Source organism: Varanus komodoensis, unplaced genomic scaffold (assembly GCF_004798865.1).
Source record: "Varanus komodoensis strain SLA01 unplaced genomic scaffold, ASM479886v1 scaffold24, whole genome shotgun sequence".
Taxonomy (NCBI): Eukaryota; Metazoa; Chordata; class Lepidosauria; order Squamata; family Varanidae; genus Varanus; species Varanus komodoensis.
The window spans coordinates 12,256,422-12,274,876 of NW_025335641.1; the positions used below are offsets into that span (position 1 = coordinate 12,256,422).

At 42.3% G+C, this 18,455-nt stretch overlaps 1 protein-coding gene across 1 annotated transcript in view; it reads right to left on the reverse strand.

Moving 5' to 3' along the window:
• Nucleotides 1-4,824: 4,824 nt before the first annotated feature.
• Nucleotides 4,825-18,455, reverse strand: part of CDC14A (cell division cycle 14A) — a 108,379-nt gene continuing 94,748 nt past the window's right edge. Inside the window, exon 15 of the mRNA XM_044432220.1 lies at nt 4,825-6,420. Within this exon, the coding sequence (XP_044288155.1) occupies nt 6,351-6,420 (70 nt within the window). The 3' untranslated portion in view covers nt 4,825-6,350. The remainder of the gene's footprint in view (nt 6,421-18,455) is intronic.

Sequence of the window (18,455 nt, forward strand, 5' to 3'; positions counted from 1 at the left end):
TCCATCCCTCTTCAGTTTGCAGACTTCCTCTTGTGTTGCAGCCTGTTTTAGACAGCAAATCTAACTGAGAGGAAGTCCACGAATGATTCCAGTTGTGCAACTGGCAAAACTTTCTTCTGCATTTAATTCAGTGGAAGCCACCCAGGAAGCCTATGGCTAATCGGTGCATATAAATCAAATAAATATATAATGGCCACAAGTCATGAGCGCAGAAGAGGGATGCTGCTTGTATTGCTTTCATGTGGGGCTTGATTCCTGGCAAGAGCCACGTAAAGGTGCAGGGCAGAAAGTCAGTCACATGTCCATTAGAAAGCAGGCTGAAGTCTGTGGAGCTGAGCCCATGGAATCCGATGGATTCCCACCCCCAGAATGAATTCCTCACACCTCCCTAAGTGTACCATTGAAAAAAAGTTTGCATGACTATGAATGGGCCATTATTCTCATGGCTTCCCTCTTCTGGAGCCCTTTTTCCCTTTGAGAGTTAAAAATCACAACAATTAAAATGTTGTTCCTGCAATATTTTAATTATACTTGTGTTTTTCATGGAATGTACTTGATGCACAAAAATTCAGTCACCATGTATTTGTGTATACACACACACACACACACACACACACACACACACACACAAAATGTGGGGTTTGGGTTACAAGTTAAATATGAAAGAAGTAATGACAGGAAATGAAAATACTTTGAGAAGCATGTTGGGGGAGGAAGAAAACATTCTAAATTTAAAAATCCCCCAATTAAAGCTGCTGAATTAGGATATTTTTTTCTGTGATTCAGCGTCTGCACAGACTGTACTTGAGGAAAGCTAAACTCCCTTCTAGAGGGAAATCACTGTGAAAAAAAATTAGCCATTTCCCAAAAGGGAGTTGATATAAGTATAAGCTGACATCAGGAACTGAAAACTGGTAATTCCAAATTCTGCCTGCCTCTATTTTGTGAAGGGCTCTGTTCCTGCAATACCATTTTCAACTCTCTCAAGGAGACCCTCAGTATAGAAACAGAATTGCTGGCTTAACACTGAAGGGCTAATATCACCCTGGGTTGCAGGACAATCATTTTTATCTTTTAACTTCCTACAACATAGGCTTGCTCAAGAGTTCTTTAGTTACTATGTGCTAGGATTTTCTGTGCATGCCTGAGGGAGATGAACAACCCTGCACCGGCAGGGACATTGGCTAGATGCACACAGGTACACTGGCTAGGTTCAGACAACATGCCAAGCAACCTTGCATGGTAACCGCACTTTGCATGAGATTTTTATCATGATCTACTCTACAAATAAACAGGCAGTTTTTATATAATCATGGTTTCCAATGTCCCTTTTCAGCCCTCTTGTTGGCACATATCCCATCAGGCACTACACCTGAAATTCAAACCCAAGGTGCATCTGTCCCTGCTTATGTCACCTGTCGCTACCTCCCTGGTCCACAGATAGGGGTGGAATGGCTGGAGCAGTAGCCGCTCTTTCCAGGGTACTCTGAGGTTGCATACCAACACTGTGGAAACCATGATCCTGGGTTCAGACAATATGACAAACCATGGTGGTACCGAGAAACGATAGAACAAACAGTTCTTTCTCATGATTTCTAAAAAAAACAAAGTTAGCTTAGTGAAAAAGCACAGCTGGGTTTGGACAAGATGACAGATAATGGTAAAAAAATCACATGGTTGTCATGTTGTCTGAGCCAAGCGCAACAGACTATATTGTAGAGAAATAGTTTGACTCTTCTGAGAAAAGGCTGGGTTACTACACCAGGATAACTGAAATGACTCATATTTCCGAAGGAAAAGACAATTAGATAAGTTAATAGCCCAGATTAAAAATATACAGTGATTCATCGTTCACTCTTTATATTTCAGGAAAACAGTTCCTATCGGCAATACCTGAATATTCCCTCTAGACCAAAACACCTTTGCAGTTTCCATTCATACCATCACCATAATGCAAAAATATGACATTATTTGGAAGCTAGTGACCCGCATTAGGTACTCACTCAATTATTTAAAATTTATTCTTGCAAGCTCCCAGATTCTCTCACACTATTCACAAACACTATTTTCTTAAACCTCCACCTAAACCTGAACAACCTCCCATTTAGCCAATTTTATAAAATACAAGCGGGCAACCCCCCCCCCCCCCATTATATTAAACGTAACACTATGGGGATTTTTAAAATCTTTTTTAAAATTAGCAACTGCAGAAGGAGCAAATGAGATCTGGACTGTGGCACATGGTGGAGGTTTTTTAAAAAATTGTTTCATAAGGCACTGCAGTTCCAGTTCAATTGGGCTCTCTCTACTCCCCAGCTGACTGATGTGGATCAGCTGAAGATTGGAAAGTGCCTCACTCTCCATTGTGGGCCTTTGTGGTGGATGATTTTAGGGTAGCTTTGCCCACCTGTGTCCAGTGTTCCAGCTTCAACAATGTGTATCTGAACCATTACTTGGCCCACTGTGACCAGTCTGTGTGACACTTTGCAGATAAAGTACCCATGTATCCAGGAGGACTTGGGTGTCATCGTGGATACAAGTCCCATTTTGGCTCCTGCTTGTCCAATTACAATGTACAATGAACACCTTTCAGTTTGTACTGTCGGAAGGCATGGACAGGATCCTTGCAGAAGTGAGGCCTACCATTTGTTCACTGGACCTTTGCCGTTCCTGACCTATAAAAGCAGTCATGGAAGGACTGGCTGGGTGGAAAGGGATAGCAGTGAATGCCTCTTGATAGCGAGATGTGATTCCATCTTGCCTAAAGGGAGTGGTGGGAAGTCATTTCTTAAAAATGAAACCCTCCCTGAACCCTACCTTGTTGGAGAATTTCTTGCCCATTACCAATATTCCATTCTTGAGCAATGTGTTGGAGAGTGCGGTGGCTTCTCAGCAACATTGATTTCTGGATGAGTTGGATTAGTTAGATTCATTTTGATCTGGCCTCAGGCCAGGTTATGGGACTGCTTGGTGGACTATCTATGCCTGGAAATGGGTAGGGAAGTGTGTTCGTATTCATTCCACCATACCTTTCAGTGGCTTCCAGTATCACCAACCATGGTATCCTTCTGAGGTGTCTGTCTGAGTTGGGACTGGAAGGAACTGCTGTATATTGGCTTAGGTCCTTCTCAAGTTGTGATGGGGACTCCTGTTCAACAGCATGGCCATTGGCCTGTGGTGCCCCTCAGGGTTCCATCTTCTCCCCCATGCTATCTAATATACGCATGAAATCTGCCTTTGTTTCCTCTTGATTATCCATTGAATTATGTACATATATCCGAGTAATGGTTTTTCCATTCAGGTCCCTTTTATAGGAAAAGGAGATTAGCTGCAGGAAATGCAAATAGATATGTAATCTGGAAAACTCCAATAGCCTTTCTGCTAGTTTTCCCGAAATTCCTGCCTCAGACTGTAGAAAGCGAACACTGAAGCCTGTTAAATTCTGTAACTTCTGACTGTTTCTCTCTTTATCTGTTACTCAAGCGCCATGATGTTTTTACTGATGCCTGCAATGGTTTCTCAATGTTTCTGTGTTTTCCTTTTGTGCTTCTATTGTTTTTGCATATCACTCATTCAAGGTATCATTCCCCTCCCTCTCATGTGAATGTGACAAGTACATAAAACACTCTGAACATGCTCTGATCCATGTAGTCAGTCTTAACTGCTACCCTTCAGCGCTGTTGCAATTCATGGGTTTCCGTTGAGTGCTTGATTGTACACTTCCACTGAACCCAAGTATTCATTCCAAGCAGATCTGGAATCCTGACAGAGAACCGTCAAAAGCAAAAAGCTGATTCAAATGTAGGAGGACAGGCTGCCCTCACATGGCTCTCTGCCTACAATATTCCTTGTATCTATCATTTTTATTTGGGAAACTGTTATATTTTTTTGTACTGCTCAGGCCATTTTGTTCCTTGAGAGTGCTGGTCTTTCTTATGCAGCATTGCATTTTTAAGTGAACTATTTCTTTCCTCGGCAAATATGTGTGATGCAACATTTCTAGGCATTTTGTGCGCACAACTCATGTGATTTATGTTTCTTCTGCAGCAGAGATTTGCCACACAAAACCAGCAAGCCTTCTCTAATGGAAATAGGCCTACTGAGGTTCCACAGATTTACTCTCACTTTTGGAAGAGAGAAAGGAGCAGTTGGATTTGTGTACTGTGCACACAACGCACACATGTTACAAACACCAGTTGGATGAGAACAAGGTCAGAAACATTTATACTGTTCATGCACTTGTAATTACAATTCAAGGAGCAAGGGATAGTGCCATCTGGACTACGAAACTCCTTGCCCAAGGAGACACTGCCGACATCTCCTCTTTGGGCCTTGAGAAGACATGCTAAAATATTGTATGCTGACAATGGGATATTGCTGCCACTATTTTGGTGTGGGGGTAGTTTGTTTATTTTGCCTTATATTTTATTTGATGTTATAATATGGCTCTTTAAAGATAGAGCAGGAAAGGTATTATTTAAATAAATAGATATGCAAGCAAATGTACATTCCATTTCTGTCCACGTTGTAATACTTTTCATGTTAACATTACTACCGTATAGGTAGTTGGGTAGCAGGTTCAGCTTTAACACTATTGACACTCCAAGACAAAATCTGGGCCTAAACCCTTCTACTGATCCAGCTTCCCTTTTGCCCCTAGCAGCAAATGCATTTGCTTTGTATATTCTTCTATTATGCTGCAAAGCCCAAGGAATGATAGATAGATAAAAACTTTATTGCGGTCAAAGACCAGCTCCATTTAATAAATACATAGATTTAAAAAAGAAGAAAATACATAAAAGATTGTCTGTCTTAAAACCCCACTTGGATTAATAAATACTTCGACACAATATCAGTCATCTTAAATCGGTGATATTCCCAGACTTTGTCCTTGTCCTAGGTAAGGCCACACTCCATCAGGATCTGTCTTCGGACACCCATCGCAGTTGCGAGGAATTTAGCAACACTGTATGTTATTGTTGGGTTAGTGTCAGACAGCAGTATATAAATATATTGTTGTTCCGTATGGCCCAGGAAGCAATTCATCAGTGGGAAAATGAGTGCAGAGCGAATATCCCTGCAGAATGTGCGCCTCAACAGGTTTCTATCTGTTCTATACCACAAAGGCAAAGGTGCTCTGACCAGGGGATCTTTTTGTACCATCCCTCCAAAATTGCTGAGGGGAGCCCATTAAGGTGGACCAAGGTAAAAGCCCTTCTGTGTTTATGGAGTTCCAACTGTTTGAGATAGGGTGCAGCTGTTGCAATATGTCTATAGTCCTCCGTAAGATAGAATTCAGGGGCTCTATTGAGATTGCTTTGCCTTTCAATGTCTGCTATTGCTGCTTGATGGTTTCTGTTGCCTGTTCAAAGCCCATATTTAGTACAGTCCGCAGGGGAAGGCCCAAGAGAACTATTTTCTGCTCTTTCAATTTAATTCAGTTGGGTGTGCAATCATCTTGCAGAATTAGTGGAGCAAGGCAAGTATACCATTCTGAGCCAGAGTGCAAGGATAGCCCCCATCCCAAGGAATGTGTCTGTGGAGAGACACGGGGGACTAGAAGAGCGACCTACTGGCAAGGGTGTGACTTTTGAAGAATGGTGTCAGACGTGCCTTAATGAAATGCTCAATTATGCCTTCCCTCAGAAACGGGCCACTCTTGCCCTGCGTACTGTGGTCTTCAAAGAGAAGTAAAGAATGTGTTCCAGTCAGGCACAGGGCAACGGCTTTCTACATACATCAAACATGTGTCTTAGATTCCATCCAGAGAAAATTCGTCAACAGAAAAAATAAACCTAGTGTAAGAAAGGGGTCCTTCAAATAAATTGACCCAACCTCACCCTCACAGGCCTAGGGCAGCCTTTCCCCAACCTTGTGCTCCCCAGACATGATAGACCAAATCTGCAGCCAACACGGGCAGGTTACCTGGCTTGGGGTTAATGGCATTCATAGTCCATATCTGAAGGGGACTGGGTTGAAGAATGCTAGTCTAGGTGATGGGTGCAGGTGAGAATAGGGCTCCCGCTACTCCTAAGATCTGCCTGAACTGGGGCATGACAACAGGTGTGTTCTCTGCCCTATATTCCAAGCTATACCTACTGAGGTTTCCTATTCCACAGTTGTTGAAGGTATAGAAAGAGTTCCATCTTCCTGCTTTGCCCCACACCCATTTTACAAGGGACTTGCGCTGAAAGTGGTTCTTCTTATTGATGAATGCTTTTGCTGTCCCTTAAAACACAACCAGGAGCGACATTTACTTTCAGACTTAACGAAATTTAGCCATTTGCTTTCTTACAAGTTCCCACTCCAACTAATTATAATACTTTCTCTGTTCTCTTCCAAACTTTCTCTCATCTTGTAATCTTCGGCAGTGTTCCATTAGTCCTTTCAAACTGTGTGGCACTTCTCCTTCCATTCAGCCTAGGATGAAGAAAAATTTGATGTCTTTTACTGCCTGCTGCACACACAACAAACAATTCAATGCACTTTGCCAAAACAGCATATTACCACTGTTACGTGCAGGTGTAATTTACAGAGGTGTAATTTACAGAAATGCTGGGGACAAAACTCTGAAATCTGAATTTTCTCCCCCACTAAATAGCAAATTTGCTATAAGGTATTTGTATTATTGCTGAAAGTATGTATATTAGTTCATAAAGCAGAAGACCATGTAAGTAAGCACAGAATTGCAGCATTAGCTTTTTTAAGAGCTCAGAGCATTTCATATGCCCTTTCTTGGTGATCTTTACAAAATCCCTGTAAAATCAACATAATTATTTACAGTCCCAGTCTATCTTGTAGGCAGGAGGCTGATACTGAGAACCAGCATTTTGCTTATTGTGTATTTCCTGAAAAGACATGGGAAATGGAGACTTCACATCTCACGGTCATGCTTTTGACCAGAACGTTACAAGATTACACATGGTTCCCCAACATGGTACCCTTGAGTGCCATGGTACCTGTGGGCACTTCCTGAGGCAACTAGGCTGCTCTTCTGCCTCTGCCCCCTTCTATTGAAATGTTTAAGTAAAAAATGAAAATGTTAGGGTGTGATGTTCATCTTCCTAAGAGCATATGAATAGCCATGCTGGATCAGGCCAATGGTACAATCAGCCCAGGACTCCATTCACATGGTGGCAAACCAACTGCCCACAGGTTCTGTCAAACAGGATGGGTGCAACAGTCCAGCCTGCCCAAGCTCCTCAGCTCCTGCACATGCAGGACTACAGCCTCTGGTAACAAGCAGCAGATTGCCAACAAGACTAGTAGCCCTTTCTCTTCCAAGATCAGCTCTTCAGCAAGCAGGATCAAAAGGTGGAGGGGAAACAAATAGTAAGACTAGAGGCTGGGAGTAAGGAGAAGCACCAAGCTTAAGGGGTGAATGGGAGAGAGAGAGACATAGCAGGGCTGGGGGCCAGGAAGAGAAAGCACCTGGGGTAGAGAAAGAGAAAGAGCAAGGCCAGGGAGTGGGAGTGGAGAGGGAGCAAAGGCAAAGCATCTGTGGATGGAAGAAAGTTGAGGTGGGCCAGGAAGCAAGTCTTTCCACTTCCCTGTCCCTTCCAGCCTTGTTATTTTTCTCTCCCTACACACACTTTTGACTAGCCAGCTCATTATGCTACTAGCCCCATCTTCCATGGGGCCATTTTGTAATGTTGCCTAGAGCAATTAACAAATATGCTCATGGGTCCAGAAAAGTTGGGAACCCCTGAGATAAAGTCTCTGTCTTCCTTGATAACACTCAGAGTCATTTAGGTTTTTGTTTCCTTTATGCTTAGGAATGTCAGCCTAGTTCAAAGCACTCACCAACAGGAAACCTTTGTAAATGGTATCATTTCTCGGCTTGGTTTCTATATTTATTAATATTCTCTAGGGCTGCATTACAGGATGCAACAGGCATGATTTTTATAAAAGATATCTCTTCCCTGTATGCACAACCTGGCATTACCCAAAACAATACTGTGTCACCTTTATATTCCTGAGCTGACCTCTGAAACATTGAACAATGGAAAACAGACTACGTTATTAATTTCAGGGAGCCCCTAGCCCCTTCTGGGTGGTAGGGTCACATTTGATTTCCCAAAAGTTGTTGTAAACATCTCCTTACTGATTTGCAGAGGGAGGGCCATAAATAGTCAGTGCTTCTTCTGTAACCACTGATCTATCATTTAGTAGAATACATACTAAAAAGAAAAGAAGCTATATATAACAACAGGAAGGAATATGGAGATTCTGAGATGCATTAAACATACGCTCTTAGTATATATTCCTGCCTCTTGTGCTATTAGTCCAGAGGAATTAATGTGCATCTTTTTCCATTCTGACCCCCCTATAGAATTGCAGTTTTGGAAGGGTCCATTTAGGCTATTAAATGAATGCTCAGTAAAGGAATCCAGTTTAGAGCATCTCTGACAGATGGTTCTTCAATCTCTGCCTGAATGCTTCTAGCAATGGAACCTATTACTTCCTTAGGGAGTTGGTTCTATTGTCCAATTCCTCTAACGGCTAGAATGCTTCCTGATGCTTAGCTCAAACCTGCCTTCCTGTAAGCCCATTATTTCTTCTGTACATTCTTGGATAACAGAGAACAGGTTGCAGCGTAATTTTTGAGAAACTTGACTATGATTGTTGATATTCTGAGTGAGAAAGCCCTACTAAGTTCCTGAGGAATCCAAACATTCCAAGAAAACCAGCTTAAAAACCAAGATATAAAATAATATATGCCATAAAAACATGTTAGAGGTTATATGTTTCCTGGAAATAAGGAGGAATCTATTTGGTTTCTGTAAAGCGGAATTAGAATAGGTGACTCATACATAGCAGCAATAATTTTAAAGCAGGGAAGAACAACCCTGACCCAGTTAGATAGTTGGCAGAGCTCTCTGTCTGCTCAAAAGCCCCTGTTATGCCCATGAAAACAGCCGTGCATAAGCATCAGGTTCTAGCTGGTCTGCTCTTTCTGGTGGCAGGAACACAAAACACACCTTTCTGCAAGAGAGGCAGAAGTGGCTTTTGATCAACTAGATTCAGTCCTTTTGATTCCCTATAGATGGGCTTGGATTAGCCCCCACAAGTATGCAAGCCTGGAGCTGGTGTTGCAAATTCCCCCATTTGTCGTTTTCGGGAGACGGAGATTTTTAAAGAAGTCCTTCCCATACCTTGTGCCCTGCTCACTGTGAGTGGCTGGGTTTCGGGAGTGGCAGACAATCTCATGCACACTCTTATTAGTGTTCTGTTAATCCATGTCCCATTGAGTTGGGATGGGAAGAAAGAGCAGCCATCAAGCTTGACAAACATGGATTTCCATTTGTCCAGTTGGCCTCTGAAATGGATGTCTGCTAAAGTTCAGCAGGAAAGCACAACTATAAAATGCATAGACCGAAACCCACGAGAAACTACAACTTCTCTCCAGTAGCATGAAAGCAGTAATTGCTGAACAGTCTTCACAACTGTGATTTAATCACCATTTCCCTAATATAGCTGAGACAGAGAGAATAAAAAAATACAAAAGGAACAGAGAAGCAGCCCTAACAGGGTTGCAAAGAGGCTTACAGTCTTGGTAACTGCAGACACTTAGCATCTATGCAAACCATAATATATTGATCTCCCCACTCCATACTTTAGAACATGTGATTCCACACTAGAAATCATCTGGATTTTGCCAGGACTGACATGGAGAGGGTTACACAGTAATGGTTTTCTATTTTTCTCCTTTTGCTGCAATGGTTTCCTTGTTTATGTTAACCTTTTCGAAATGATTTTGTGTGTATTCTGAGCTAAGTGATGGATGGAAGGAAGGAAGGAAGGAAGGAAGGAAGGAAGGCAGGCAGGCAGGCAGGCAGGCAGGCAGGCAGGCAGGCTTAGTTGCAGACTGTTCTGGTGGTTTTATCTGCCTTGATTTACTATGGTTGTTTGATTTATGAGATTATTTTTATTGAGTCAAATGTTGTAAGCTGTCTTGGGTGTTATATGTGGATATATGGGATATAAATTTAATGAATGAATGATGGATAGATAGCTGTCTATAGCACTATCCACTGAACACAGAGATTAACTTTGGTAGCATTCCAAATCCACTTACTAGGAAATGGGAACTTCTAAGCCCAGTGAAATTTCTGAGGACTGCATGATATATAAACAATAATTAGCTATGATATATCAAGTTTTATCTTTGCATTTTGAACTAATTTTGAGGAACAGTGGTCAATAAAATATGTGTCTGAGGGAATGCAGAATATGCATTTAAACATGAACATAGAGTTGATAAATTATTTATTTTTATTTTTATTATTATTATTATTATTATTATTATTATTATAACATTTCAATGCCGCCCCTTGCCAAAGCCTCGGGGTGGCTTACAACACAATAAAATACATTGAAATACAATAGAACATAATAAATTACCACTAAATACAAAAATACAAAAATACACTGAGATACAAACATAATAATATAAAATTGAAATTAACAGTATAAAATAAGTAAATAAAGAATATAGGAGGAGAAAAGAGAAGGAAGAAGAAGTTGCGCTGGCCAGATCATATATTTTAACAATTAAAATGATGTTTAAATAAAAAGGTCTTTACCTGGCGCCGAAAAACCAGTAATGACGGTGCCAGGCGGACCTCTTTGGGGAGTGAATTCCATAGGTTGGGCGCCACCGCAGAGAAAGCCCTCCTCCGAGTACTTACTCTCCTAATTTCTTTCATGGAGGGTTCCCGGAGAAGGGATTCTCCCACAGATCTCAAGGGGTGGTCGGGCATATACGGACATAAGCGCTCATTCAGGTAGCCAGGACCCAAGCCGTTTAGGGCTTTATAGGTCATAACCAACACCTTGAATTGGGCCCGGACTTCAATGGGAAGCCAGTGAAGCTGACGGAGGACTGGAGTCATGTGAGCATAACGCCCCGTCCTCGTCAGCAACCTGGCAGCTCTATTTTGCACCAATTGAAGTGTTCAGACCGTCTTCAGGGGAAGCCCCACGTAAAGCGCGTTACAGAAGTCTAGGTGGGAAGTCACCAGCGCGTGTGTCACCGTTGCCAGGCAGTCATACTCCAGGTAGGGGCGCAGCTGATTAATCAGCCGAAGCTGAAGGAAGGCGCTCCTCGCCACCGCTGTCACCTGAGCTTCCAAAGAAAGCTCCAGGTCGAGGAGAACTCCTAAGCTGCGGACCTTGTCCCTAAGAGGGAGTGTTGCACCATTCAGGACCAGGTCAAATCCACCCTCTCCGAAGCCCGATCCACCAACCAACAGGACCTCCGTCTTGTCTGGATTGAGTTTCAGTTTATTGGCCCTAATAAATTATTTATTATTTATTTATATTATTTATTTATATTATTTAATTATTTATTTATTTATTATTGTAAGTTGCCTGCCCTAATAAATTATTTATTAGGGCAGGCAACTTACATATGTGTCTGGAAACTGATCCATAGAAATAAAACCAAATTCAGTTGCTCCATTTGCTTCTATCTGTCAAAAATGAAACTAAATTACATTGGCACCTGAACCCTTGTGCACACTGTGAATTAGCAAGCCCTAGCCAATTCGATAATAGTTATCAGTCGTCCTGAGTTCTCAGTTCCCTATTTTAGCCACTAGAGGGCAATGCCTAAAGGAAGACCAGAAAGAAGCCACAAATTGTCAAAACACTTCCAATTACGGGAGCTTTTGATCTATCAGTGCTGGTATTTTATAATTGCTATATAAACCACTGTCATCAGGCATATCTAATGTATAAGCTGAGTGGTGAATAGATGCAGAATAATGGAATTAATGGATTGCTCATACATTATTTGGGGGATGAATCACCTCATGCTATGATCCTATGCAGCAACTCTTTATTAGAAAAAGCCAACACATTTCAAAATTGCAGATCAACATACGTAGAGCTATTCTAAAACTATAAACTTTCCATATTCATAGATTTTAAAGCCCATTTTTGGAGCTTCCAATGATCCACTTCCTCGTGGATTTACCATGAAGTGACTGGGGAGAAGCCACTTCAAGGGGTAGACGGAAATGAGTTGTTTTAAGGCATTATCCAATCAGGATCCTTGTAAACTTCCAGACTTGGTACCCATACTCAGGCTGGAAGGAGGAGGTGGACTCTACCTATCTACTGTCCTGCAAATTAGCTAGATAGCTGATTCAGATACCTGGTGATGCTCTGACTTCTTCCCATCCTTGCCCCCTAGAACACCCCTTTTCTCTTCCTCTTTCCTGGGATCATTGTTACAGCCTTGGAGAAGTAGTTAGTCTGGTTCTTTCCATGCTGGCTGTGGGGGAGAGGAAGATCCAAGCAGAGATTCCCAAGGTTGGAGCTCTATCCCTGACCTCAGATCTGGGTATCTTAAGAATCCTATGGCTGTCCTGATGTTGTATAGGCCATAGGATTGTTCTGTGTGTGAATTTCTTAAGGTATTCAAACATATGAATGCCTTTCTCACATTCTCCTTCCACCGGTTTTTGAGCTCTCTCCTTTCCATGTGCCCATCTGAAAATCTATGGTTGGATCCAGGATCTTCCTTCCATGAAGAAAGGGCTCCACTGACAGAAGGTCCTGCCACCTGATTTTTGGGGATCCCCCTTCCAGCCAGAGTGCAACTCACCCCACTGAACAGGGTCTCCTAACTCTCTGTGAAATTGTGTGTTCTCACACCCCAGGAATCCAAACAGATGAGCTGGCTTAATGCTGCAATTTTTGCAGTACAGTCTACACAAAGAGTAAGGAAACTTGATGCCTACTGCCAGATGGGCTGGACTACAATTCTCATCCGCCCCAGCAAGCATGGTCCATGATCAGGGATTATGGGAGTTCTCTGGAGGGCACCACTTCCTAGCCTACTCTATAACATTCTTTGCTGTGCATTTAAATAAACCATGAAACAGATTACAATTGTCATTACACCAAAGGCATATTCCAGTGGTGACATTTCTTATCCTCCATCTTAGTGCAATTTTTCAGTATCATAACTGCCAGCCTTTTCTTTGATTTCAACCCATCAACAAGCTTGGAATCATTTGGAATGTCTTCTGGGATTCAGCATTCTTGCTTTCTCATTAGGCTAACAAAATAGAACTTGATCCATCTGCTATAACTCATTTTTCAGCATATTAGTATATACATGGATACCCTCCCTGTGTCCCCTATAGGGAAAGGTATAGGTTGGTCCCCTGGATGTCCACTGCAGGTAGATGGGCTGCTTCATATCACCCCAAAAGAGGAACACATCAGCAAAAAATAAAAGAGAGCACAACTTTGCATGAAATGTACATATTTATTTATTAATTTCATTTTCATGCTGCCCAATAGCTGAGGCTCCCTGAGCAGTTAATGTTAAAACACACAAATTAGCTTAAAACAACAAAACCACAGTAGCAGTTGCAACTGAATCAGCACAGCAGTTTAAAAATAAGTTAAACTGTTAAAAAGTTAAAGTGTTAAAATGCTGGGAAAATAAGAAGGTCTTCATCTGGTGCTGAAAAGAATACAAAGTTAAGGCCAGGCACACCTCTTTGAGGAACTTTCTACAGCCAGGGTTCCACAACTGAAAAGGCTGTCCTTCTTTGGAAGGCGCTCCCAGAGAAGGACCCCAAAACACCATCTCAGGATCTGGATAAGTACATATGGAATCAGGCGATCCCTCAGATAGCCTAGTGCCAGGCTGTTTAGGAATGCTAGCACTAGCTCTTTGAATTAGGACCAAACTTCAACAGGCAACCAATGCAAGTAGAAGAGGACTGGTATAATATGTTCTCATAAGCCAGTTCCCATTCACGTTCTTGCTGTCCTGTTTTGGATTAGCTGAAGTTTCTGGACTGTGTGCAATGCTAACTCCACATACAGCCATTGTAGTAATCCAAATAAGAGGTAACCAGAGCATGGAGAACTGTAGCAGGCTCTCTCCATCCAGATAGGGTTGTAGTTGGTATATCAGTTTAAGCTGATAAAAGGTGCTCCATGCCACCAAGTCCAGTTGTGACTCAAGCGACAATTCTGGGTCCAGGAGCATCACCAAACTACAAACCTTGTCCTTTAGGGGGAGTGCAACCCCATCCAGAAGATGTTGAATATCACCTAACTGGACAGATGAATCAATCACTCATAGCACTTCTGTCTTGTCTGGACTGAGTCTGTTTGTTGGCCTTCATTCAATCCACTGATTCAGAGTGGCTACTGCCTCACCTACGTTTAATGGCAAAGGGGCAGAGCTGAGTGTCACTCACATATTGGTGGTACCCCAGCCCATATCTCCAGATAATCTTCCTCAGCGGTTTCATGTAGATGTTAAATAGAATAGGGGATAAAATAGAAACTGTGGTACCCCATGGTGTAATTGCCATGCAGCAGAGCAATAATCCCCTAGGATCACCTTCTGGAATTGGCTGGTCAAGTCAGTGAAGAACCACTGCAATGCAGTGCCCCCTAGCCTAGCCTACTTATCCAGAAGGATACCATGGCTGATGGTATCTAAAGCCACTGAGAGGTCCAGGAGAATCAACAGGGTCACACTCCCCATCTTTCTCCTGGTAAAGGTCATTCCACAGGGCAACCAAGGCAGTTTCCCTTCCAAAACCAGGCCTGAAGCCTGCTTGAAATGGATCTAGATAATTCATTTCATTCAAGAGTGCTTGGAGCTGTTCAGTCACCACCCACTCAAGCACCTTGCTCAGGAAGGGGATTTTGGCCACTGGACTATAGTTATGAACATGCCCTGGGTCCAGGTTAGGCTTTTTCAGGAGTAGCTTAATTTCAGCCTCTTTTAGAGAAGCTTCTCTCTCAAGGAGGCATTTACAGCCTCCCGGACCCAAGTAGTGTCTGTGTGTGTGTATGTGTGTGCATGTGTGTGCATGCGTGCACAAATTTAGACAAGTTATAATGTGAATAGGAATACAGCAGATCTCACCATAATGCAGAGGATTATGAACAAGTGATCTGCTTGGACCACTGTCCAGGTGCTAATTGTGGTTGGGTCTTTATCTGCTAGTTGAAATTGGGTAGGAGAGTCTTTCAATTAGTGGACAGTCCTCTGGCATCTCTTCAAATAGAGGACTGTTCTCTGTAAAGGAAAACACATGGCCACCCTGTCAGAAAAGGTGGGTTTTCCCAGCCTTTTGTGTTCGCAGCTACAACATTTTAAATATATCTAAACTATGATAGTATTATGCAATACTGTTGGTATTTTGAATGGAAATAATGCCCTCTGAAGTAATGGAAATATACTGAGGTCTAGCAAGAAATGAGGATATGTGAAGTCTGAAACAAAGGAAATTAAACTCCCATACACTTAAAAGTGAAAAGGATTATCATGAATCATTTGCTTGTTAGTTTGTGCTGCTGAGAGGTCAACTTTATTTTTGATACTGATTATTTTCATAGAGACTTTCTCTTTATAAAAAGGCACCCTATGGTGGGGCTGTGACTTGGGGCTTTTCTTCCCTTTTCCCACAAACAAGATGGGAGAAAAGGGCAATTTTCCTTTTCTTTCAACTGATGACATTGTGGTGGTTCCCCTTCTGCAGCACCCCAGGAGTCCTGAGGCTCCATCTGCCTCTGCTAATCTCTTGCCCAAGATCTCTCCTGCTGAGTTGCATCTGTTCATCCCAGCTCAGCTTGGCCTGGGGCTAACTGCCGATAATAACCAAGGAACTGAATGAATTGCCAGATTAATCAGTCGTAGAAAAAGGTTGGTGATGCTATGAAAGTCAGAGGACTGCAGAGACCATCATGATGAAGACAGTCTTTCTGAAGATATAAACTCAGGGGGCAGTTCAGGATGTGCTTAGAAGACACTGGAGGCATGATCCAGGAAAAGCACCTTAAAGTCCCACTGATATAAATGGGATGGATGCACCTTTTCCAGAAATCAGTGGGATTTACTATGGAGTAAATATAAGATCAAGTTGGCAGAGGTGCTTTACTTTGGCTAAATTGAGCCTTCTTGATGATTTGCACCTGGAAATACGTGCAGTGCAGGTAGGGGGTTGTACATAGTGGCCCATTCAGTTTTCCAAACCATGGTGATTCCAGGCCATTTTTCCTTTCCTATGATGCAATGTAGAGCAGGACATGAAACTATGCTACTTTCTGAAGTGGAAGGGGAATAAAAGACAGGGCCTTTTTGGTCTTGGCACCACATTCTGGAAGGTCTACTCTTCATACAATCACCAATATTCATCCTTTTAATTTTAGTAAACAACTGCTTTACCCCTCAATTTTAAAAAGATCTGATGCTTGTGGCTGGTATCTTTGGGTTAATCCATGAATAGATATTACTGTGCATATGTAAGAAAGCACAGGAAGACTACAAATGGAAGGCTACATCATCTAGGCACACATCTCTTGTCAAGACAAGTAAAAGAGGAAATGGTAATGCTGAAAAAATATCTGGATGTACTGCATGCATTTGCATTTTATTAACTACCATGGCGTTAGAGTCATAACGCAGTAGAGTTGGAAGGGGCCAGAGGGACTAACCTCCTGCTCAATGCAGGACTCTAAGTTAAACCATGCCTCTCACCTGGCTGTCCAGCTGCACCCTGAATGCCTCTAGAGTGGAAGAGCCCACTACCTCCCTAGGAAATTGGCCCCATTGTCTGTGAGCAAGTGGCAGGATAAAGACTTTTTTAAAAAAAGTCGTGACTATGACTGTAAGGGGTTATGACAAGGGAGAGTAAAAGTACCCGAGCTTTGTTGGATAAACTACAGGTGATATGTTGCCATTTGAATTAAGTTAGCAAATTGCTTCTTGATGCAGGATCTTTTTGGGAAATGCCAACTTTCCCACCTCCTAGCAAAGGATGAAATAATACAGGTGTCTGTATAGGAAAAGAAGGATTTCCCCAGTTTGTCCAATCCAATCTGGGGGAAAACATAAGCCCTAAGCAGGTTTTCAACTTACATATGTGAGGGTTAAAAGTTTGATGGGGATGAATGAGTGCATGCCAACCCAACCCTGCAACATCTGCACCAGCCTGAGCCTGTGTGTTGAACAAAAAGTTCTTTAGCGTTGTTGTTAGCAAGCAAAACTAGGACAGCTTACGAGTATACGCTAGGCATGCTTGAAAGATCCTTACAGACTTGGGCTCTGAGGGTGGCTTTTGCATCGCCTCCCCACTCACTTTGGCCCTCATGTGTGCAGCCTAAATATCCCAACAGAGCTAAAGATACAGAGAAAGGGGAGCAGATAGCCATTTCAGCTTGACTGACAGAGCCACAAAGAGTTGGGTTTGGGATCGGTGAAAGCATCTTTGGGTGCTGGCTGTCTGATATGGAAGCCACGGACTTTAAGTCTCTGTTGGAGTGCTTATATGCCATATTGCCAACCAAGATATTTGAAAAGAACAATAATTATTACAAAATGTCACCATGCCTGCAGTGACCTCCTTCAAAAGTGAACTAATACCTAAGTGCTGCACCCATAGACCTTGTCAATGTTCTCAGAAATGGAGTGCACATAACACTAATTGAAACAGTTAATAAAAATAGAGATGTCTGACATGTTCTCTATGAAGCTGTCTGAAGACATTGTAGTATAACACTCTGTCAGGACAAAATGAGCAAAAACTTTACCATAATATGGCTGCTAAAAGCCGTCCTGAGGCTATTGTAAGCCGTCCCGAGGCTATGTAGCAAGGGGACGGCATATAAAAACTTTGAATGAATGAATGAATGAATGAATGACACTGTAAGAACAGTTTTAGACTTAAGATCAGGAATCCATGTCTTGCTTCCTACATATGCCTTAGAAATGCTAATGCTTGCCTGTCTTTTGGAAGTGCACTCTTAGATTAATAGTTACCTGTCCTGAAGGTTCTTCTTTTTCCTTGTGTTCAATCCTACATTTTACCCTAATGCGCTTCTAACAAACTGCCTATTGATCCCCCACCTCTCCTCCAAACTGTGCATGTAACTGACAGGTTATAAAGCATCTTGCACAGACACTATCTTTACAAGCTACCTACATGCTGCATGTATTTCTTGTATGTCTAGATAAACTGTAAATGTTCTTTTGATTGTGCCCCTCAGCAGACCCTCAAAGAGTCCCCGTCCCCACCTCTAACACACTTTTGTCTACTCTTAAGCAAACAGTCCGAAGAAGAGCTTTGTTGGATTAGACTGAAGGCCAACCTAATTTTGCAGTATGTTTCTGAGGTGACCGACCATGATGCCTTCTGGAAGCCCCAAGCAGGGCATGAGGGCAGATGTCTTCTCCTTCAGCACCTCTGAATCTGGGTGAGGTGATAAGTCATTTCGAGACCAACCCTCCATTAATTTGTCTAATCCTCTATTACAGCCCTCTAAGCTAGTGTCCATTGCCGCAATTTGTGGCAACGAATTCCATAAGTTTACTGTGTGAAGGGGTACTTCCCATGCAAAGACATACTTCACACACAACATTCATTCATCCCAATGGGACTTACGCAAAGCAATGTCAAGTAATTTATGAA